We start from the raw sequence: 23,758 nt of genomic DNA on the forward strand, positions 1-23,758 counted from the left end.
TTGGGTTCTTTCGCGCACGCGCCTGGCAACTGTTCGCGTAAGACGCGCGCGCGCGCGCGGTCTCAGCTGTCAAGCTCATCCTCGTACGCGTGCGCAGTAACAGCTGTCAGCCTCCGTCCGCGCGTGCGCACTATGCTGTTTGTTTATTATTAGTGCGCGGAGGGAAGATGGCGGCGTCCTCTCTCGAACAGAAACTCTCTCGTCTGGAGGCTAAACTTAAACAGGAGAACAGGGAGGCGCGGAGGAGAATCGAGCTGGAGATCAGCCCGCAAAGGCCCAGGCCCAGGCCCAGTAAGGATTCTAACGCGCCACAAGAAAGGGGGGTAATAGGGAGACGGGCATATAGGGCCCGAGCACATAGACACATAGATGGTGGGGGAGGGGAAGCACTGGAAGCTGCAGTTTGCAGGGGAGAGAAGAGAGTAGCGTTAGTGGAACGCTGCATTAAATGACGGCGAATGTTGCGCGTTAACGGTGCTTATACCGGGGGGGCAAGAGCCATGATAAGAGAGGGGTGATAGCAGGGGCACACGGGGTAAATTATGCATTAACCCCTTTCACGGCTGATAATTGCAATACGTTTTAATGTATTCGCACTGCAAGGGGTTAGAGGTGCAGGTACATAGACACAAAGGCAGATCCATGGTGGCGGGGTCAGCAGAGAAAAAAAGTGCCCTTGGGGGGAATATTTTGTGGCAGAGGCACTGGGAGTTTACGAAGAGGAGTACGAGTCCATCGATGGAGGAACGGCAGCATTAGGATGCCGGGGATTACTTTAAACGTGTGCAATTCTTTTCATGAAAAGGTTTGTGGATTTTGATTGGTCGGGATGACGCGCTTCCTTACTGAAGCCTATTGAATCTCGGTTGGAAAGGTTCGTCTTGGATTTGGTAGTCAGCAGATGGCTTCACAACCGTCGTTACGTGGACCCCGCTCGTCTTGAGCTGTGCCAAGTTCTCGTGGAGCCTCGTCTTGTTACCCCTCTGTTATATATAGAAGGTGCTGAGTCTTAGGGCAAGTGGTGTTTTGGGGAGAAATCAGATGGCCTTAATGGGATGGAAAAATGTTGACAGAGGCTTTAAGTGTTGGATTGAGATAATATGATGTGAGCTTCTCCTGCATGATGGACAGAGGTGGGCTTGCGTAATATATAGTTGAAAAGCGAGATTTCCTTAATGTCATCTCATGCGCTTCAACCCTTCTTGCAGGTGAAACTCCACTAAGTTGGCCCTTCATTCGACGTCGAGGTATCAACGAGTTTATACATTTCCATTCTTATACAAACTCGGTTAAATGGTAAAACCCTCTCTCTCCGAGTCAGAGAGGCGAAAAGGTTCAAGAATAATGTCTTGTGTTGCAGTTGGCCAGACTGAGGACCGAGGGCAACTTGCAGGGGATCCCCACAGTGTGGACCTGATGCTCTGAGTTATTTGCAGAAGAAGGTGGGATTTGGGACTTGGATGAGGAGTGTGGTGGGTTACATCAGGTGTTGGAGTGGATACCATGGGGCAGATTAAAGCTGGAAGTGTAGGATGGCTTTTACAAAGTAGAGCAGAGAAGTTAATTCAGGTGTCTGAATAAGATGTTTAAATTAGTTGGTCCAGATGGTAAGGTTGACACCATGGCATTGGCCTACAGAACTTGGTTTTACATGGCATAGCATGTATTCACCTTCATATGATGCAACGCCAACTCAATGGTTGGACAAATTTCGTGTTTTTGAATGACAGGAATGCAGAATCCAAGGTCGTGTCGTGGAATGAAGATCATGTAGTGACACAGAAGTAGAATGGCCGTAGGGTTAAGGAGATTGGGACGTATGGTTACTGATGTGGCGTGATAAGTGGTGAGGCAGGACCTGGACTTGTATATGGAGGGCAACTGAGAGGTTTTTCATTGCGGTAGATCGTGGTTGTATGAGCTGAAAAGCGTTTAACGACCCTATGGCTAAATGCTTACAGTTTTATACAAGGAGTAGCAATGAGTTCCTATTTGTTGTGGGGCGAGTGCACCCAGGTCTTGTATGGAGGAAAGTGTTTGTTTAGAGACCATCGCTTGATCAGAAACGGGTCAAATTATTCCTGTTTTTGTTTTCCCCTCCGTTGTTCCCATTCTCTCTGTCTTTCATTTGTTCTTCATTTTTTTTTTTCTTCGTCAGCACCTTGTCTGTCAGTATGAAATTTCTCCTTTGCCCCCCCCCCCCCAAAGTTATTTGTCACTCCCCACCTTGGACTCCTCTTATATTCTGGGTTGATCTGTATTTTATGTTGATTTTTTTCCCCTATTTCTTCCCCAGTTATTCTCATCACTCTAAGCCCCACGCCCGCTCCATCCCAGCGAGCAGGTACAGGACCCCCGTTATCCCCTCTCAGCTGCTCCTGACCCAGCTAAATACCCCCTACTTGGCCCTGTCACACCATTAACACACAGCTGCCGCTTCTCTCTGTCTCCTCTCTGCCCACCTCGCCGTGTATTTCCAGTATTCGTTTTCCTCTCTGCTGTCTCATGCTTGGCATCGCTCTCCCACCTCTCCTCCGTCTCTGCGCATGGATTGGGGAATGTTGCATGCAGCGTGGACTTGGCATGTAGGCTTTGTACGGAGCATGAGCTCAGAAGGACCTAACACGAGGGAAAGCGCATATGGGAAGGTGTGATGTGTCGCTGGGAATCGTTGTGTGGGAGGGGAAGCAGAAGGTGTGAAGTGGGTGGCAGTCGCTGTTACACTCCGGAAAGTGTCTGAAGCACTAGAGAGGTAACTCGTGGATAGAAGAGAATGTTTGACGTTACACACATAACACGATGTTGAATGAATTAATGTAAGTATGATGGCTCCGAAAAGATCACTTGAATGTGGTCATATCCATAAAAATAGGTGGAATGCAAAAGAGTGTATGAGCTTTATAAATGTGGCCAGGGCTCGGATGCTTCCTCGGGATACCTTTTCACCTCTTCTACGCACCACCGTTTCCCTTCTCTTTTTGTTCTTTTTGTTTCCTTTTTTATGCAGCCTTACAGCTTCCTCTTGCCAGCGATGGACCTCCTCGGTCAGACACTTCTCCGCACCATAACACCGCAGTGCCTGTCCGCCCGAGGACTATGCTGACCCTGCCCCAGCCCAACTACCTTACACAGCGAAGCCTGGAAAGGTGAGAGGATCAAACACGTCTGCTGCCATCATTCGTTTCTAATCATTGTGTTAAATGTGTTGCATGTTGTCGTAACTCCAACCCAACGAGCTCAAGATGATGGTGCCATGTAAATAAATGAGCTGAATCCCGGGCTATAAATGTACAGATTCCTTGATATAATTAAAGGGTAAGCTCAGCCCCTCGGCCTCAATGAAGTAGTGACCATATGGGTTTCTGACTTCACAGGTATGGTAAATGAACCCATTCAGAGAGGAGCGTCAGGTGTCTGCGCATGCGCCCTCCCAGTACTTTTCACTCCTGTCCTTGTGTGCTACAAACAGCGAGACATGGATGTAAAGAAATAGCAATATAAAATAATCCCTTTTATTGGACTAATGTTTCATATTAAATATCAACTTCAGCAAGTCAAAAGCGATATGGATGCACAAAAGCAAATTGATGGGTAAAAGCGATGTTAAGCGATGTGAGGCTTTACAGTTTTTACTGTGATCTCCAACTTTCTTCCAGCATTGAAATTGACCAGAAACTTCAAGAAATCATCAAACAAACAGGTTATCTCCTAATTGGGGGGCAGGTACGTCACCATTGGGTTGGAATCATTTTTTTTCTAATTTATATACGGTACAAATTAATGTCCTGTACATGGATCGGTAAGGAAGAGTACTTATTACAGACTGCCAGCTTCAGCAAAAAACAAAAGTATATACTGTCAAATTCTTCTGATGTCTATGAACTGCATTTCGGTATTACCGTATTTGCTCGATTATAAGACGACCCTGATTATAAGACGACCCCCCAAATCTTAATATTAATTTAGGAAAAAAAGAAAAAGCCTGAATATAAGACGACCCTATAGGAAAAAAGTTTTACCAGTAAATGTTAATTCATTTAAACACTTTTTTTAATAAAAGCTATGCTTGAGAAAAATATTTTGGTTTTATTTCCTTCTATTTTCCAACCTGCCCCCCAGTTATGCACATCTGCCCCAGAAATGCCTTATACCCCCTATATGCCACTGTGCCCCATGATATGCCTTTTAACCCTCTAAATGCCACAGTGCCCCATAATATGCCTTTTAACCCTATATGCCACTGTGCCCCATGATATGCCTTTTAACCCTATATGCCACTCTGGCACTTAGAGGGTTAAAAGGCATATTATGGGGAAGAGTGGCATATAGGGAGGTTTAAGGCATTTCAGGAGGCAGAGTGGCATTAAAGGGGTTAAAAGGCATTTCACAGAGCACTCTGCCTCCAGAAATGCCTTACACCCCCCATTTAACACTCCCCCTCCCTCCTCCAAACTTACCGGTGCTTCTGAGTTGGGGGGGGCTCATAACACAGGAGGATCCAGGTCCCCTGCATCTGAGCCCCAGGTGCTTAGTCCGGGCAGCATGTAGAGCTCCACGCGAATCGCATAGAGCTCTAAGCACCGGGGACTCAGAAGCACCGGTAAGTTGGAGGGGGCATAACACAGGAGGATGCAGGTCCCCTGCATCCTCCTGTGTTATGCCCCCCCCCTCCAACTTACCGGTGCTTCTGAGTCCCCAGTGCTTAGTCCGGGCAGCGTGTAGAGCTCTACGCAATTGTATCGTGTAGAGCTCTACGCGATTATATCGCGTAGAGCTCTACACGCAGCCCGGACTAAGCACCGGGGACTCAGATGCACCGGTAAGTTGGGTCGGGGGTTAACACAGGAGGATCCAGGTCCCCTGCATCTGGGTCCCCAGTGCTTAGTCCGGGAAGCGTGTAGAGCTCTACGCGATTGTATCGCGTAGAGCTCTACACGCAGCCCGGACTAAGCACCGGGGACTCAGAAGCACCGGTAAATTGGGGGGGGGGGGGGATTAACACAGGAGGATCCAGGTCCTCTGCATCGCTGCGGGGGATCTGGATCTTAGTCTCATAATCAGACCTATTTGAGGTCTGATTATAAGACGACCCTGATTATAAGACGAGGGGTATTTTTCAGAGCATTTGCTCTGGAAAAAACCTCGTCTTATAATCGAGCAAATACGGTAAATCATGTTTTCCATGGTTGTTTCTGGTCTCGGTGTGGGACGTTAAATTTTCTTTGTGGTTTAACGGTCTTAGAGGGGATGCAGAAAAAGTTTTAAATACAGTTATCGGGGTAGGGCTCCTGTAGTAGAGCAGCGATGTGTTAAGGGCAGTTACAGGGTGAGTCTTCTTGTAGTGGCTCCAACCCCAGTCCTTAAGACCCACCAACCAGGGCCGGCCCTACAATGGAGCCGACTGGGGCAAGCTGTTTTTTTTTGGGTTTTTTTGAAGCGGAGGAGAGAGAGAGGGGCACCGAGTGGTTTTCGCTTACCGGCTCGGCGCCCCTCTCTCTCTCTCTCTCCTCTGCGGCGAGTTTCCCTGTTCGGTCTCTGTGCCGGCTTGTAATGCAGAGCGCCGGAAGTGACGTGAATTTCCGGCGCTCAGCATTACAAGCCGGCACCGTGGCAGCACAGGGAGACTCGCCGCAGGACTGTTTAAGGATAAGTACCGGTAGGGGGCGGGTAGATAATGCCGCCCCCCCCCCCCCCGGCGTCGGCGGGGGGCGGCATTTTAAACTTCGCCCCAGGCGGCGTTAAGTCTTCGGCCGGCCCTGCCACCAGCAATCCAGGTTTGTTGACTCTTCCCTTTGGGTTACAGTATGATAAAGCGCATGCTGTTGGTGTGTCTCCAGGACTGGGGTTGGGAGCCGCTGTTACTGGAGCAGTGATATATATACAGTACCGTTGATAGAAATGCATCGTCTCCGTCATGTGCAATAGAAGCAGTAAAGGTGGGGGATTCCTGGTATAAAAAGGGAAGCATAGCCATACCTCTTGGTGCTACTGGGTCACACCATGTCCGCTTCTTCTGGCCTCTGTTACAGAAGTACCAGGCAGATATTAACGACCTGGAGAATTTGGGGGAGATTGGAAGTGGAACATGCGGACAGGTTTGGAAGATGAGGTTTAAAAAGACCGGACATGTCATCGCTGTGAAGGTAGGCAGCGGCTGTGTTTCTTATTAAAAATACTCCCCTTTTTCATCAGTAGCTTATTTCCTTGTAATTTCTCTCTTTGTGATCTTCTGCCTGTGAAATCTTTTATATTGTATTTTCAATGGATTCCATTGAATATTTAGGTAAATGTATTATTGCTGCACTATATGCATGTGGCTGGGCCTTGGCAGGTTATGTTCTAACAGCTATCTTTGTGTTTTATTGTGTTGTGCAGCAAATGCGCCGCTCAGGTAACAAGGAGGAGAACAAAAGAATCCTGATGGATTTGGACGTTGTGTTGAAGAGTCATGACTGTCCTTACATTGTGCAGTGTTTTGGCACCTTCATCACCAATGTAAGTTCTTGATGCTAATGTCCTTACTCTTTGGGTCAGTATACTGTCGTTCAGTACCGTCCTTCAACCAAACCGTGACCCTTCTCTCTACCTCACTTTGTAGACAGATGTGTTCATCGCGATGGAGCTCATGGGGACTTGTGCGGAAAAGCTGAAGAAAAGGATTCAGGGGCCCATCCCAGAAAGCATCCTGGGAAAAATGACTGTGGCAGTAAGTGTAGAGAAAATGCCTTTATTATTATTATGAAGTGTATTTGATGGAAGAGACTGAAAGCAAGGGCAACAAGGACAAGATTTTTGGACATATTCTAGGGAAATGGCGGGTTTAATACTGTGATGAAGCCTGTGAAAGGCTAACACACACCGGGTTACATTGGGAATGAGCAGAGATGCGACTGAAATGCCGCAGACAACTGTTTTACTACAAGCGTTTTCATATGTTTACAACTGACAGACTAGTTGTTTTGTAAACTTCAGCCTATTTTTACAAATGCCTTGGATGCGGTCTTTGAATGTATATTGCCCAGTTTCCATAGGGTTGTAAGTAGCGTTCTATAGCATTTAGGTTGCCGTCGCGTGTCTTCCCAGTGAGCGTGATAACACAGGCCAAATATTACATGGTTTTTTTTTCTCCCTGAGGTGTGTGATATTGTGTGGGAAATGTGAGTGAATCATACACAACAGGTCTGTTGTGTAGGCCCTTTGTCTTTTGCTGTGACCTTCTACAAAATGTTTTTAAAAGCTGCTTAATGGGGGATCCGGTGTTACGTAGGAGATGCGTCATGTTCCAAAGATGAGGATTTTTAGCCCTTGTAGATCTTGCAAAGGTATTTTCTCCGTTTCTTTTAGATAGTGAATGCGCTGTATTATCTGAAGGAGAAGCATGGCGTTATTCACAGAGATGTGAAGCCTTCTAATATCCTACTGGATGCCAATGGGCAAATCAAACTGTGCGACTTTGGCATCAGTGGCCGTCTTGTAGATTCAAAGGCCAAAACCAGGAGTGCCGGTTGTGCTGCATACATGGCGGTAAGAAAATGCATTGGGAGACGTTTTTCTAGATATTTACATAACCACGATGTTTAGGTCACACACACCTTGTAAAACAGGTTAAGGTAAAAGGATGGGAAATGATACAGCATATAAGATTGCGCGAGGATGGGATGGTGTGTTGGCTTTTGACAGGTTTAGTTAAGCCTAATTAAATCTCCTTTTAACCCAGACCCAGAATGTGGCATCCACTGCTTGGAGAGATTGTAGTTTAAGAAACAAATTGCTAGTTATCCCATTTAGAATTCTGTAGTTTTTAGATATCTGCCCATCGTCTCTCCTCAGCCGGAGCGAATTGATCCTCCGGATCCGACCAAGCCAGATTACGACATCCGAGCTGATGTGTGGAGTCTGGGAATCTCGCTGGTGAGCTGCTACTACTTCCATTCCATGTGATAGAAAAGTGTTCCTATACGGTCACCATCACAACATTGTCCATGTTGTTTCCCCACCCTCTACCTCCTAATAGTTCCCAGTACTTTCATTTGTTTTATTCCAGCAAAAATCCCATATGTCCCTCCCTTTATTTATTTATTTTGCTGTTTTCTCATGTCAGGTGGAGCTGGCAACAGGGCAGTTTCCCTACAAGAACTGTAAAACAGACTTTGAGGTTCTCACCAAAGTCCTCCAAGAAGAGCCTCCTGTTCTCCCCCATAACATGGGCTTCTCTTCTTTATTCCAGTCTTTTGTCAAGGACTGGTAAGTAGTTCTTAATGAAGCCTACATGCTTTCATCTGAGTAGCATTAAAACGTACATATTATGTATTTGAACGCAATGGAAAGCACATATCGTCGTGGGATGAGTGTGTGCCTTTTAAAAAGGTTAGGTTCTGGCCTCAAATGTCTTGCCGATTTTACCGATATTGTTCCACCTGCTCTGCTTCACTGAACACGTTTGTAGAAACATAATTCCTGGTACTACTAAATGCCCAAACCCTTCCTAGAAATAATTCTTTAGTGATGATATAATTTCTGTATTCTTATATGATTAAACCTTCTGGAGAGCAGATTAAGAGACTCGTGCAGTAAGGCGTCAGAGTTTAATGTTTTTTTTTTTCCTGAGTTACATCAACTTTAAGGGGTATTTGTGCTTCAGTCTTGTTTCCTGAATAATTTATACAGACCATTTTTTAAACTGTCTCCATCTCTTATGTTATCAAGCAACATTTCGGTGAGAAATGATGCGCCGTTACCCACAGCGGCTGCTTCCTGACATTTATCAGACGGCAGCCATGGCTGTCTGTGGCCATGTACACGCAGGTGCTAGGTTCATATCTACGTGTGCTTCGAATGCACTATCCATTGTGGCTGGGCTAAGAGGAGGACCCCTCATTGGTTCATCTTTGCCTACATAAAACTTAATATACAGACCCCCAAACACAGAATATTGGGGGTGGGGGTAAAACGTTCCATAAAACAATTTTCATCAAAATCAAGAGCATATTGGCGTTTCACCGTGTATTATTTATCTACTAAAAGACAAGACAAATGGATACGTGACAGAGTCTTGTCTCTGTGGATTTGGCACGATATGTGTTTTTATGACTTGGCTGCCCATTCTCACAGAACATAAAACCTGCATGTGTTCCTTTTTTCTGAAGTGTCACATATTATATTATTGTCCCATTCACAAGCAGGCTGATGAAAGTCCTCCAAAAAGGAACTGGCCGAAATATTTAAGTGTTCTCTTCTTAAATGAAAGACGGGGTGTCCTTCCCTAAGAACAGTTTGTTAATGCAGTCTAAGCCTTCCATCTATAACAGTGATGGCGAACCTTTTTGAGCCCAAGTGCCCAAACTGCAAACCAAAACGACTTATTTTTTTCAAAGTGCCAACACTGCCATTAAACCTGAATAACGAGGTTTTAGTTTAGAAAAAACAATTCGTACAGTTTTTCAAACTAATTAACAGCTTTTGTTTAAAAAGAAAAACACAATAACAGAGCTTTCCATTAAACATTTTTTGTATTGAAAAAAAACAAAAAAAAAACAACTGTACACGTGCATGTATTTTTTTAAAGACACCTTTTGTGGGCACATATACACTGCCCATAAATGTATGCACATACACGCACATATACACAGCTGCCCTATACACACACACATATGCCTGCCCAAGTGCCCATACATATGCCTTACCATATGTATATGCACACACATCATTCTCCACCATCAGACCCCCCCACCCACCTTCATTCTCCACATCAGACCCCCCCCAACCCACCTTTGTTCTCCACATCAGACCCCCCCACAACCTTTGTTCTCCACATCAGACCCCCTCCCACCCACCTTCATTCTCCACATCAGACCCCCCTAACCCACCTTCATTCTCCACATCAGACCCCCCTAACCCACCTTCATTCTCCACATCAGATGCCCCCACCCACCTTCATTCTCCACATCAGACCCCCCTAACCCACCTTCGTTCTCCACATCAGACCCCCCCAATAATCAACCACCCACCCACCTTGGTTCTCCACAAATCTTACCTTTTCTTAATCCTTTCTGCTTTTTCTTCCTCCTTTCTGCTTCCTTTTCCTCCTTTCTGCTTCCTTTTCCTCCTTTCTGCTTCCTTTTCCTCCTTTCTGCTTTTTCCTTTCTGCTTCTTCCGTTCTAACTGTGCAGTGCAGCCGCGCACAGCTGTTTATGCTGGGCGCCGGGGCTGGATATAAGCGTCATATCCAGTCGCCCGGCGCTCAGCACTGAGAACTGTGGGAGATGTAGTCCGGGGGACGCCGTGACTATAGTATATTACTGTAGTCACGGCGTGCCCACAGAGACGGCTCGGCGTGCCAACAGCGGCACGCGTGCCACGGGTTCGCCATCACTGATCTATAATATAACCTCAAGGACTGGAATCCGACATGGTCTTGATAACTTAACTTTCATAATTGATGATTGTTCTGTCTGGGTAGACCTTTTGTAAAGCCCTTGATGCATACATGCCTTGTCATAAATGTTAATTATGTGTATTTGCTCTCTGATTTGTTTGCAGTCTCACTAAAGATCACAGAAAGAGGCCAAAGTATAACAAGCTGCTGGTAAGTTTGGCAGTTGGTCAAAAACATTGAACATTTTAACTGATGCCAACAATTTAAAAAAAATATTCATAATTCACCCTATTATCTCTTATCTATTATCATATTCCTGAGTGTACGAGCTCTCGGTTTTATGCTAATGTGTCTTTTTTTGTTTGTTTTTTCTCCTAGGAGCACCCATTTATTCGTCAGTATGAAGTACAGGTGGTAGATGTGGCCTCGTGGTTTCAGGATGTCATGGCTCAGACAGAGTCTCCAAGAAGCAGCACTCTCCTTAGCCCCCAAAACCTGCCCTTCTTTAGCAGGTAGCATCCAGCGTGGGAGGGGAGGAATGCCCCTCCCCGCTATCATTTGGATGCTTGGCTTTGACTCGAAAGGGGGACGATCTTCTATTATGTGGTATTTAAAGAACATTCATAAACATTTTTTGCACCAGTTATTCAGTTGGAATTTTTACGTCACCTTGTGCTGATTCTAGCTTTGATGAGATATAGGTAACCCCCTCCCTATATTTTACTTGGCCACTTCAATGAGACATTATTCACCCATCCCTTCCTCCTATGGATACAGATTCTGCATCGGAGATCGAGGTTTCATTCAAAGCCCCATCCACTGTTCAAAATGAAAACAACCACAGTTCCGGAACATTACAACAGAATGACCTTCTTTCCCGTTATGTGATGTGTTTGTCGCACTGGGAAATACTTCTCGTTGTGTGCGTCGGAGGTTCCTCTTTGCCTCCCGATATGCCTTGAAAGCCATGCATTTTTGTGTTGGCTTTGACTCTAAATTTATTTATGTGAATCACTAAACCATGTAAGAAGTCCCTAAGTAATTATGGACTACTTCAGGGTGAATGTGTCAGGTATTTAAGTTGTTCGTCAGAAACTATTTCAACTTGTTGTATGGGCTTCTCTAGTGTCGTTTTAATTACTTTTCCCCATCACACCAGCACCTCCCGATGACCAAGGTACTGGGTATATGGTTATTTGGCTGGCCTGCTTTTGGAGACGGTTTTCTTCATTAAATGGTGTTGTCTGAGGATCTTCACCTGAGAACCTCTGGATTCCACCAAGCATCTTCTGGCAGAAGAGATATTGTCTCCGAGCTTCTATTGGTAGAGATGGAGCCTTCTTTTGAATCCTCCACTCAATACATATATACATGCACACTTTATGCAGATTACCTTTGGCGCTAGAACACCACTGTGCTTCTCATTGGGCATCGCTGTTTGGGTGATGGAACCGCTTGCTCTAGTTACTTGTGTAGCAGGCAAAGTTTGCCCAGGATAAAAAACAGGCTTAAATATGTGGTAATATTGCTGCTCTCAGGGATTGGAGAATGAGCTGAAAGCATACTGCTATGGGATTAAAATTGCACGAAATTTTTTAATGTTTGGTATGGAGCAAAAACGGGGGGCTGGGATTGCATTCTTGTGTGGGAGATTGGGAAAGCTGGTTCTGGATGTGTAGGGTGAAGCATTCACCTAGAGACCTTGGCTTGGGTCCAATGGTTGGAATAGGAGGCTGCTGTCATTTTGACCTACAACAGCATCTCACTCTGGGTGTCCATCAAGCTTCTTGGGGGCCCATCGCAAAGTTGATAGGGACCCAAGTCAAGATTTTTTTTTTATTTTTTTTTCTCTTCCCTCTTCATGCTTCAACTGAGCTTGGGATGGCTGTGTCAAACATGATCTATAGCTGGAGCTCCTACAACAAAAACTACAAGTACGGTAAAGGCAGTAGCAGATGACTTAGACCTTTGTATGGACTCCTTCATAACTCCACAGAGACGAAATTCAGGCGGCTACAGCCATGTTATGTGACAATAGGATGTACGAGATGGAAACGCGCATGTGCAAGTGGTGCAACAAAAAAGGCAAATGCATGTGGAAAAGGGATGGCTACAGAAATGTTGGTAAAACTATGAAAGGTGTATTGCTCCAAATGTCTAATGCAGGGAGGTATTAGCAGTGATATTCTGCTAGTCAGAAGGACTGTACACAAATGGGCCTTTTAGATGCAGTTTTAATGCATTATCCGTTGATGTCATGAATATGTGACTACCCTCCTGAGCGGGTGGCTGGGGATAGGAGGGTCTTAATATGACTGTACCAAAGTTATATGGTGAAATTACAGAAAGGGTTCCCATTGTTTCTTTTTTTATGTCTAATTATATTACTGCTACGAAGCAGCTGACACTGCTATTCCGTGTGGTAGTATGTATGTATGTATGTGCGTGAGTGTGGGTTTCCCCCCCCCCAGTTCTTGCCCTTGTGCTTCAGTATATCCTATATACTATTCCTGTTGCATGGTGTCTGGCTGGCTCCTCTGTGAAAGAGCCACGTTTAAAATAAAAACTGCTACCACTCTTCGTGATGCGTATTAACAATGCTGTGGGTCGCAGGAGAATGGACAGGCCTATCGAGAGGAGCCTGTGCTGCAGCGCACCCTGTTCCAAAAACCATTTAAAGAAATGCACTACATGTAATCTGATAAGGGTCCTGATGATCCTAGTGAACATGTCTGGGTTGTCTACTTTTCAGAAATATATATATAGCTTTATGGGTTATTCATGGATTATATGTTTGCTATTAAAAATAAAAAAACAAGCATACTGACAAAAAAATACAAGGCCGCAAATGTAAGGGGATTCCATATTATATTTATATTTCCAAAATCAAGACGCTTGAGGTTGAGATATTGATATCAGCTTCATAATTTAGTGCAGATTATCACAGGAAATTTTGAGGATTTTTATTTGTATTTTTAATCCTAAATGTTGGCCCATACACCCAAACGTGATTCCAAAAGAAAAGCCCTATCTGTACTCGAAAACCCAATATCTCATTCGTGTGAATACGTTAAAAATGAAAAGGGAGGTATCGGGGTTGTCAAACAGATCGTAAAAAAATTTGAAAAAAAATCATACTTTGGTTACTTAATTTAGAAAATTTAATTTCTTTTCTGACTTCTACTAAAAGCAGGAAGCATTACTATCCAAAAGCTTGGACATGCTCCGATTACATGTATGCATTCTGTGAAGCTTACTATAGTAGGCTGTAAGAGTTTAATAGAGGCGGGTGGAGGAGTTTTTTGTATCTCCATGCATTTTCAGATCTGTAGCTGGAATCTTCTGGCCTGGGGCAGTTAAAGCCCAGTGGCCCATTGGCCCTTGATCTCAACCAAACCCCCCCCCCCCCCCCGGTAACTCACATGCACATTGACACACACTTGCACACATGTTCTCACACTTACACTAACATGCCATCACACACACTTATACATACATCCCTTGCAAGCAGCTTTCTGGCAGCTCACGCAAGGTCCCTTTCTCTTAACCCAGGGTCATGTGACCCTGCTGTGTTCCTGCCTCGCTGGGCCAGTCAAAAATCCATTACAGTTGCAGTTGTCCCCCTGCGCACCAGGCTATCCTGCTTCTACCTTAATCCCCTCAGTCTTTTTTCCTGTCCTTCCCTGTTCCAAGGGAACTTTTCCTTGAAGCCTTAGGATTTCCACCCTGAGCTTAGCTGTTTTCTGGATACAGGTTGCACCTGGTGGTGTGGTGACGGCAAAATCTTTTTGGGAACAAGAAAGGAGAAATGAAAAAAAACGATGAAAGAGAAAAGAGCGAGGGAGAAAGACCAAGACAAAACAAAAATAGGAGAAAGGAGAGAGAAAAACAAATTAGAAAAAAAGAAGGAAACCTTTTAACTGTCAGAGTAAAAGGAAGTGGATTGTATCTCCATAAAAAACTTGCTCGTTGTTTTAGTGCTCACTCAGCCTCTACACAACCTCAACCTCAAGCTCCAACAACACACGGAGATCCCCAGACTACATAGCAGGATGTATCTGATCTCCCGCATGTCTGATAGGAGTGTGTGTAACACAGAATATAATGTATCTCCCGCTCCCTACTCTGAACGTTGTATCTCCAACTCCACTCAGTGTCCGCACCTCGTGCATTCAGGTTCCCTTAGGTTTGCCACTGAGCCACTATCACTCTTGGAAAAGGCACCCGGCGTTTCCCCTGTGAAGCGTGGATGCAAATGGCCACCACCCCAGGGGTTTCTAGGAAATAAAGCGGTAAATCCTTCATTCGGCGGCCTCCACTCAAGTGATTCTCTGGGGAATTTCCTTTAGTGTCCAAGGGATGTTGCGTGGATTGTGCCTTGGAGGGCTATTCCTGCAATCTGCTAACTCGGGTATGTGTCAACATACATTTCAGCTCTCCTTAGTATGTAGTCTGCTGAAAGGCCATATATATAGTTCCTCGATAAGTCCATTTGGCTTAAAAGAGAGCTCTGTCTAGGATCCATAAAGAAACATAGAATCTACAAAAGTATAGTATCTACAAAAACACATAACTTACTGTTAAGTCCATTTGTAATATCACTAATGAAAAGTACAGGTCCTAATACTGATCCCTGTGGTACCCCACAAATAACAAGACCTTCTTACCCCCAGCATCCCCATAAGCGTTACTTTATATTATTGAGCTGGAAGTTTTACATATGAACAGTCCTGTAAGTGGGATCCAGCGCCTTATGGCTCGTTTTTCTATTATCTTGGTGACTTTGGATATTACCCTGGAATCTAAGGCAATGACTTTTATGTTTTCTACAGACTTTTTCATCATTTCGATTGTTAATCGTGTTTCTTTAAGAGTGCCCTCATACAGATTAGTCCTATTTCCTTTGGGAAAGCTATCTGTTCCAAGAATATTGGTTCCTGCAAAGCCCTTGATAAGCAAACAGGAAGGTATTCCAATCTTCCAAGGCTCAGGTATTAGGCACAGGGCTTCTGGCTTTTGTGGACTCCCAAAGGCAGCTGGTTGGAGACACTTTGGGTCTTTTCCATTCAACAGCATTACAGACTAAATTTCAATGACTGTCCCATTTGGCATACTTTGCCAAAGTGTAGACTGTTGGGGTATCAATCAACAAGGCTATTGTTAATTATGTACACATTTTTAGACCTTCTTGCAATAACCTGTTCTTGGACGTGAAAAGTTTGAGAAAATACCTAACCCTTGCTCTCTATTTTGCCAGCAACACAGCTGGAGCTGAGTCCTCTCGGCAGACTGCACAATGCATACTTCCACATCACAAAAGCTAGCTCTCATCACGGATGTCTACAACTTGTATCTTCGTTTCCCTTTCTATTCATGGCTGTAACTGAAATCGGGAAGAAGGGTGCCGCTATATTCTATTACATCTAAGACTTCCTAATTACAGTCCCTCATCCTCGCCTGACAATGAAGCATTGGTATTTGTTGCTTATACTTGTAATCTAGCTTGGTTGGGTTATAAATTCCAATATAAATTCTGTTCTAAACCAGCTTTCCCAAGAGAACGAGTTGGATCCTGTTTTCTGGTGGCATCCTCTGATCTCACAAGCCTAAGAAACTAAGATCAAACCGTTTGTCTCTTTTAGGAACCATGTCCTCAGACGCTGGCATTCTGTGGTGAGCCCAATGGCACCTGAGGGGTTAACAGAAGTATTTCCTCTAGCATTGTCACCAGTTAAGATCCACTTTGGCTCACCCAATCCACAATCAAACGATCCCTAAGTCACAGTTCACATGATGGTAAAGACTCTTGAGTATAAGGAAGAATGGATTGGTTTTGCATCACAAATGATGCCAGCCAAATAAGTTAGGGAGCTCACTTTTGGGGATTCCATCCAAGGAGTGTGGTCCTCTTTAGAGAAGGATCTGCCCTCCAATCTTTTTTGAAGCTCAGGCATGACCTGTGTCACTTTCACCTTTTGATTTACGACCACTGGATCAATATCTGCATGTCCAGACCTTGCTTCAAGGCCACAGTCTACTTCTGCCTCTTATCGTGCAGATTTCTTTCTCTCTGGGCTGTCACTTCCAATGTGTCTTCCTTGGTGCTGTCTCTTCAGGACATACGTTTCAATGTGAAAGTAAAATAAAAATAATGAAAATGCACTCACAAAGGTGGCTCCAATAATACAGATGCAGCAACTAAAAGGCAGATAAGGAACATTAAGCCAAGTCATATCGGGGAATAATTTTACATAGTATTTTATTGACCATTTTTGCCTTCCAAAAAAGCCTAGTAGTCCTAGTGTCCATGCAAATGCCTAGTCTACTTTATTGGAAAGGCAGCAGCTGGAAAAACTCCTAATAATCTTAACATAGCCATCCGGGCAATGGCAGCGGGCGTAAGACGCCCATAGCTAATGTTCCTGGCTAACTGGGGCCATCTTAGCAAGCAAGTATGGCTTATTTCACTGATCTATTAAATAAATAGGCATGATTATAGGTTTAATGTATCCCTGTCTGTACCATATCACCGAACAAAGCAAGTGCACAGCTCAGATAGATGTAACAGTTGCCTGAAGACCGGGTCGAGGTCAAGAGATAAAACTGCCTGTTGTGGCTGACGTAGGCTCCAGACTTGGACGCCAGAGGAGGGATTAAAGCAATCCTCTGTAATTTGAACTTTCCATCTAGTCTTGTTATATTAAAAGACATTGACATGTTTATAACACAGTTCTTCTAGACCAGGTATGTCTGTAGATGGATGCTAGATGTTCCCCAGATTCCACCCCACATATAATCCAGTTTCTGTTTGAATGTAAGAAAACCTAGGATTTTCTGTTGCTTAATTTAAAATTTGCTGACTTTTTTCGTCCTCACGCATCCAAGAGATCTCTGAGCCAGAGAATCGTGAGTGCTCAGACAGTTACCCCCCCAAAGAAGAATATTTATCCCAACGTTCTTTGTGGATGTGTAGGCAAGATGCAGTTCCTGGTCTTCATTTTGCTTTCTTCCACAGTGATGACGGGTATGTACATAAGATATGGGTTTACCCCATAAGTGTGAATGTGAAAATGTTCAGCTGTGGACGCTGTTCAATGGTCTCCGGTCCATACTTTTCTACTACTTCTGTTATAAACCATTCTGTATTCCTTAATGTCCTATCTACTGTACCACTGGCTGGTCAACCAATGCACCGAGTGTGATCCATACTGTCGAGGCTGTCTTATAGTTTTCCATAGCCAAGTTCGATAACACTTAAGTGATTGTATTTCACAAACTCCAAGTAACTTGTCCCTTTCTGGGTTTTTACTGAACCATGGCATGAGAAGGATTATGGATACGTTCTCTGCTTTTCTACTCGGTGTTTTACATATTTTTTTTTTACATATTGTTATTTTTTTACACTCCTTAGCTCCAGAAGTGCTGTTCTATACAAAATAAGTCAATGGGTTGGATGGATGATCCATCCAAAATGATAGTATTGCTTTAGTATCAAGATACTGATAATTGCAATTCTTTACGATAATGTAGCCGCATACGATTTGAATGGCTTTTTTATCAACATGATTAAGAGATGTAACAGCAGCAATGAGTAAATAAAAGAATGGCCAGACGTTGCTTGTTATATGTACTTAGCTTGATATCATGTTTCTGACCTTGCAGTAGGCAGGCACTGGGGAGGAAAGCAATGTTCTGCTAATCCCCACCTCTGTCTGCTATGGGGGCCATTAGATTCTGATAACAGGCAGTCCTTGAGATGGGAACAAGGTGTGTGTTTACAATCAGTTAATGGGTGGTTGCTTTGGTGGCATAAACTGAATGTGTGGTTTCAGGGTGCCACTGGGTGGCCACATGATTGCTCAGGATCATAGCTGCTGTTGTGCAACAGGTAGATGAGGACTGCTATTCCCTTGGTTGTGAAAGCCTGGCATGGGAATAGAATGTTGCCTTCTGCAATGGCTTGCTGAGCATCATAAAAGTCATAGCTCAACAAGCCAGGATTCCGTAGAATGTGTTGGTAGATTCCTTGCTATTTTCAGGACCCCCACCCTGGATCGGATTTGATGTTTCCCAAACCTTTTCTGACCGACTCCCGCAAAAACCATCCCCAGCTACGTTACCTGCCACATGCAACCGTAATAAAAAGGATGGCACTCCATGGGGGCCCAAGGTAAGTCCTGTAAATTTGAAGTTGGATAAGAGTGAGATTATAAATTCAGTGGGATTCCTTTTCAGATGTTTAGTAGGTAACAGGTCATCAGGGAAGAGGTTTTCCAACTGGTGAAGGACTGGCGGTCTGGCAATTTGTAAGAAATAAGACCATTATTGTTCTGGTGTAGGCTTCTTTTGTATTTCAGTGAGCATGTGCATGCCATTTATCATGCCCTGCACTAGAACAGAGGTCAATTTAGCTTTTGCCTGGTGTTAACAACAACTGTATTCAGTCCTCACTGAGCATACCTCCAGGTTTAATCCAGAGCCTCTGTGTCAGTTACCTCCCCCGAGGAGTTGTTTTTGGCCACGCCCACTTCTACTCCTCTCCACCCAACAAAGGCTGTCTTGGGCTGGTCATGTCTCTAGATGTGGCTATCCCCTCCCCCTATGTGCAGCTAGGCCTGCCCATACACACATCTGATCCTGTCCATCCATGAAGCCACTGCCCCCAGCAATTCTGGTGCAATCACCGTTGCAACCAATGAAACGTTACCGACAATTGCTTTGCTTTTCCATTATGAATTGATTTTTCTGCCTGACCTTTATATTGTTATACAGTCTATGGATAACACAGAATTAACCTTATTTTCTTAATGACAGTTTAAGAGCTACCTATCTATACAATTATGGCAGGTTCAGTAAAACCCTTTTGCATTCAGATGAATTTTTATGCAGCCTGTTGTTGGGAAAGGTCCTAAACTTGCACCCCTTGAAGAGTTTTGCCTCCGACATGCTACCACAGAACCTGTTGCCCTGCCAAGAATCAGGCCCCAAGGAATGGGGTAAAAGTTAACAATGTAGAACAGTTGTGCAACATTTTCCATCAACTTGATTTCTTTTCTCTTGCTGTATGTAATAATGGTGCCTCTATTGCGTGTCACTTATATGTTTGTTTCCTGTACATGGAGCCTCCCTGTATTTCTCACATAGTCTTGGAGCGCTCTCTTAGGGCCGCTGGAGTGGCTCGCTTGCAGATCGGTGGCCCCGAGGTTCAGTGTGATCGCGGAGGTGTGTGCAGTGTCAGCGTAGGGAGCAGAGTACAAGTTGAGGTCAGGGAATATTCTCATCTTTTACCTTCTCTCAATGTTCTTACCCTCTTATCCATTTTACCCTCCTTATTCCTTCTCTTTGTCATCTCTGGGTAATTTTTATTGTTTAGTTTCCTTCTTATTTTCTCTACCAAGCTTATTTTTTTATATTTGTTAACGTTTTATTCTCAAATTCTCCACAGGCGTCTCTCCCCTCATCGTCTTTCCCACTTGGTTTGTCCTTGTCTCTCTGTTCCCTCTCCCCTTCTTCTGACCCATTCAATAATTCTCATATCCCGCTGCTTGTGGGTGGGTGCCCAGTGGAAGTGGGCGTGTCCCTCCAAATGATCCCACCCTCACCCTGCACCAGGGATTTTTCCACAAGGAGCTTCAGTTTTCAACTTGGTCCCTATTACAACAACTCCATCCAATTCCTTCACTGTCAGATAAAGCTGTGCCTTGAGGACTCTGTGCTCTGTCATGGGTTAAAGCGCATAGGAGCTTCTACCATACTCAAGGTACAACCAATGTCTTCTGCATTTGAATTTCCCTTAAACAGTTTTGGTGAACAATCACTTCATATGCATTTTCCCGTTTACCTAACCCCCAGCTAATCGCTGTCCAGGAGATGTGTTTGTACACCTAAAATCCTAGAACCATCAAGTACTGTCTGTCTTCTCCTATACCCAGTGCCCCATGTTTGATGGCTCCTGCGTCAGCTTCTCCCCTCCTCCAACTTTTCCGCGGTCACCATTTGTCCGCACTGTCACCCAGCCACTGATGGTCACTATTTCAACTTCATCACACTCAATTCTTCACCCCAGGATTGGTGAGTAATCCTGATAATGTCCCATAAGGGCTTGAGTTATTATTACTATTTATTCATTCATACAGCATTATTGTATTCCATCATCACCATCCTGTATTACCAACATATTGGTAATTCAATGAAACAAAATGTTTTGGAGGATATTTTTATAATGGTATTGACTACGCTATATGTATTTTGACATTTGAAATATTTTGATGAAATACATTTAATGGTTTCAGTGGAAGTTTCTAGGAGTAAATAGTAACTGGGGCATAGGTCTTATTCAGGGGCTGTACTGGGAAAACAGGAATTTGGTCCCCCTTCCTTTACCTTTGCCATTATAATCTGCATATTATTTTCTCCCATAGGCCACAGGAACTCTCGTCTCCCTCCTTCGCCTGCACGCATAGGTGAGCACGACCCTCAATGAACTCTTTTGTCCAAGCTCACCAAGAGCAGTATGGCAGCTTGTTCATGTTTCAGAGCTAGGACCACAAGGGGTAGGAATGGAAGCAGTCATCGGTGTAACAGTCTGTTCGTTTGTCATCGGGGTGATGCTGACTGCGGGGCTGTGGTACATTCAGAGCAAGACAGGTGAGAAAACGCACGACACAGGAGCTCAACCTCAAGGTACATGGAAAATGGAGCATAATGAACACCATTATTAACAGTATATTCTTGGTTTTTTTCCCACTCTTTGCTTTAGCTCCTGTTTCTTCAGTGACAAATGGAGGAGCCCCTGGACCTTCAGCCTTTTAGCACTTGAGCTTCTAAATGATGTCTCAATGGTGGCATCACCTATTAATACTAACATTCACAGGACCTTCCCAATAAAATCTTCATGCAGTAACCTGGATGCTTTATATCTTACAGGAATAACAGAATACCAGGGTAATATGTCACAGTTTGAACAGTTCATCTCCGCCATCATAGTCTATGTTTCTGTCTTTTTCTAGTATAATTGAATAGTCAATACTGTCGCTGGGTACAGCGGCTCCAGGCCCGCCAGGATAGATAAATCATTGTAGAGAATGAGGAACTTCCTCGTACCATCCCACTAACCATGTTATCAACTATTTTTCGGGGTGGGAAAATCTATAATTCTAGTGGCCATTTACTATGCAGATAACAATAAATGAGAAAAAAAAAAAGTAAAATTACATTTTTATCTAAAGGCAAAAAAACCCAAAACCTACCATTCTATTAGGACTCTGCGGGGGAACTGTATTCCAACTACCCAATATCACCATGCAGTATAAAAGACCACCCCGTGTGGCCTTCTCTTACAAGAAAGCCTGAGCTGGCCCTGTATAATGTATTTTTGCCTGAAAATCGTCTTAATGCTACCCAATTGGCCCCTAGGAGGCTGAGATTTGCTTTCTCCTTCATATAAATATGTTGAAGGTGTTGGAAGCACAGAGACACGTAGACATGTCATTAATAAGACAGCAGGAATTTATTGAATAAAGTGAACTTACAGTTTTCCCCGTTTGCTGTAAAACCTCTCCTCACAGTATGACGGGTTCATCCGGCGCTATAAGAAGCAGCGTGACGGGATCTTCAGCTCAGTTCCGCCATCGTGAGGTGCACCGCCAACATGCAGAGAGCGCGTGTGTGCGTGCGCGATACACAACAAAAAACTGCTATCACTTCTCTGACGATTCATGAGCACTCTACCCGCAGAACATCACACACCTGACCATCCATCTCTATCTGAAGAACATCACTAACCTCTACAAGGTCTTTACTTTTGTTTTTTTGATGGGAAATAATCTAGCCACAGGCTAGCGATATGTCATTAGATGGCCAAAACTGGGCAACAATTTTGGGATTTCTCAAACTTTTATCACTGAATTTGTATATTTTTCTGGCAATCTGCTGCCCATGTAAGCCCTGTTGGATAACTTGCATCACTAACCGGCATACTATTAGAACAGGGGCAACAAACTAATTGACTAGTTAATAAACGTTTCCAAGTGATATGCAGATGGCTCTATTAAATACAGCGCTGTATACCTGGGGGTGGCCATTTTTGTCAATCATCTGATATTTTGATTTTCCCTGCTCAAGCACCACACAGAGAAGATGGTTTATGACAACACTGACAAAATCCCTTCCTCGTGGAGACTTTAAATAAGTCAGTGGGGTCAGTCTGGGTAATTAAGACGGAGCTATTCTATCGTTTACCATAGAATGATAAGGAGTCAGGGTGTTTGTCTAATCAATTGAAATAAAACTAAGCAAACTTGCTTGCTCATGATACTAGTAATCAACACAAGGTAATAGGAATGCCTGTTTGGAGCCATCTGGTGACCCTATCCTTCTACGAGCAACAAACCTATAAATGAAATAAATAATCCTGTGTATAGTTAGTGTGGAAAGTGGAATTTGACTCATTACAGATTAACCCATTCCTGCACAGAGCTCTGAGATCAGGACACAAACTGTCTCGAACCTGGGTATTTCAGGGAAAATCGTTACTTGACCTACACCGGGATAATAATTCGATGAGGAAGCATCGCCGACCCCCTACCGAAAGCAAGCTTACGGGAGAGTGACGCCTGCCCAAAGGAGGTGCCGCCACATAAGAATATTAAGAATCTGCTTAGGGCCCCCATTGATCTAAGGGACCCCCTTTGTTGGATACGGGAGGGAGGAGGTACACATGCCTTTTAAATTTAGGATCACAAGTTTGTTATTGAACAAGATACATTATGGTCACATAATACATTCCTTCTTTACATATAACCATTCATTTTCATCAATTGTACTTAAGAAGGGGCCACTGAAACTGTTTGCTTAGGGAACCTAAAAAGCTACAGCCATCCGTAGCGGGAGGCAGACATATCGCAGGCCCCATCTTCCTTCACAAATACTGGCAATTGGTGCATTTGGCACTCTATAAAATCTGATGCATACATTTAGCAATATTCACACACAATATACATATTAAGTTATAGGAACGAACAGGTGGACACATCCCGGCTGTGAACGTAGCGAGCGCTCCTTTCACGACGGCATCCGTTCCGATTCAAGGAGATTGGCAAATACAATATAATCCGTTTTAAGACGGAAACAGAATACGCGCCTGTCCTCGTCAAGCAATCTCTAGTTTCTCATTTAAAAGATATTTCAGTATTCTGGCACGACGGACTTTGTAAAAATAAAAACAGAGACCTTTATCTAAACTTTAACTTATATGGGATTCTGTAGGAACCTCAGGTGAATAGACACGGTACTTTCAATTACAAATATATCAATATTCATACACTAGATTTTACGCTTTTAGTAAAAGCTCGGGAGAATATCAAAAAATAAATAAAACGTCTT

The 23,758-nt window shown here is 44.0% G+C and overlaps 1 protein-coding gene across 2 annotated transcripts; it reads left to right on the forward strand.

Annotated features, from left to right (window-relative positions):
* The first annotated feature begins 167 nt into the window (after positions 1-167).
* On the forward strand, positions 168-10,891 carry LOC149279237 (dual specificity mitogen-activated protein kinase kinase 7-like). Of its 2 annotated transcripts, XM_089501425.1 has the most exons (12): positions 168-291; positions 2,297-2,344; positions 3,008-3,146; positions 3,657-3,723; positions 6,030-6,143; positions 6,376-6,495; positions 6,599-6,706; positions 7,345-7,524; positions 7,831-7,911; positions 8,102-8,244; positions 10,540-10,585; positions 10,754-10,891. In XM_089501425.1, the coding sequence occupies exons 1-12, from the start codon at positions 168-170 to the stop codon at positions 10,889-10,891; spliced, it is 1,308 nt and encodes a 435-aa protein (XP_089357551.1). The 2 variants fall into 2 exon arrangements, with proteins under 2 accessions (XP_089357551.1, XP_089357552.1); XM_089501426.1 differs by lacking the exon at positions 2,297-2,344.
* The last annotated feature ends 12,867 nt before the right edge of the window (positions 10,892-23,758 follow it).

The sequence above is a fragment of the Sceloporus occidentalis genome, unplaced genomic scaffold (assembly GCF_023333645.1).
Source record: "Sceloporus occidentalis isolate IW3139 unplaced genomic scaffold, rSceOcc1.0.p SCAF_174, whole genome shotgun sequence".
NCBI lineage: Eukaryota > Metazoa > Chordata > Lepidosauria > Squamata > Phrynosomatidae > Sceloporus > Sceloporus occidentalis.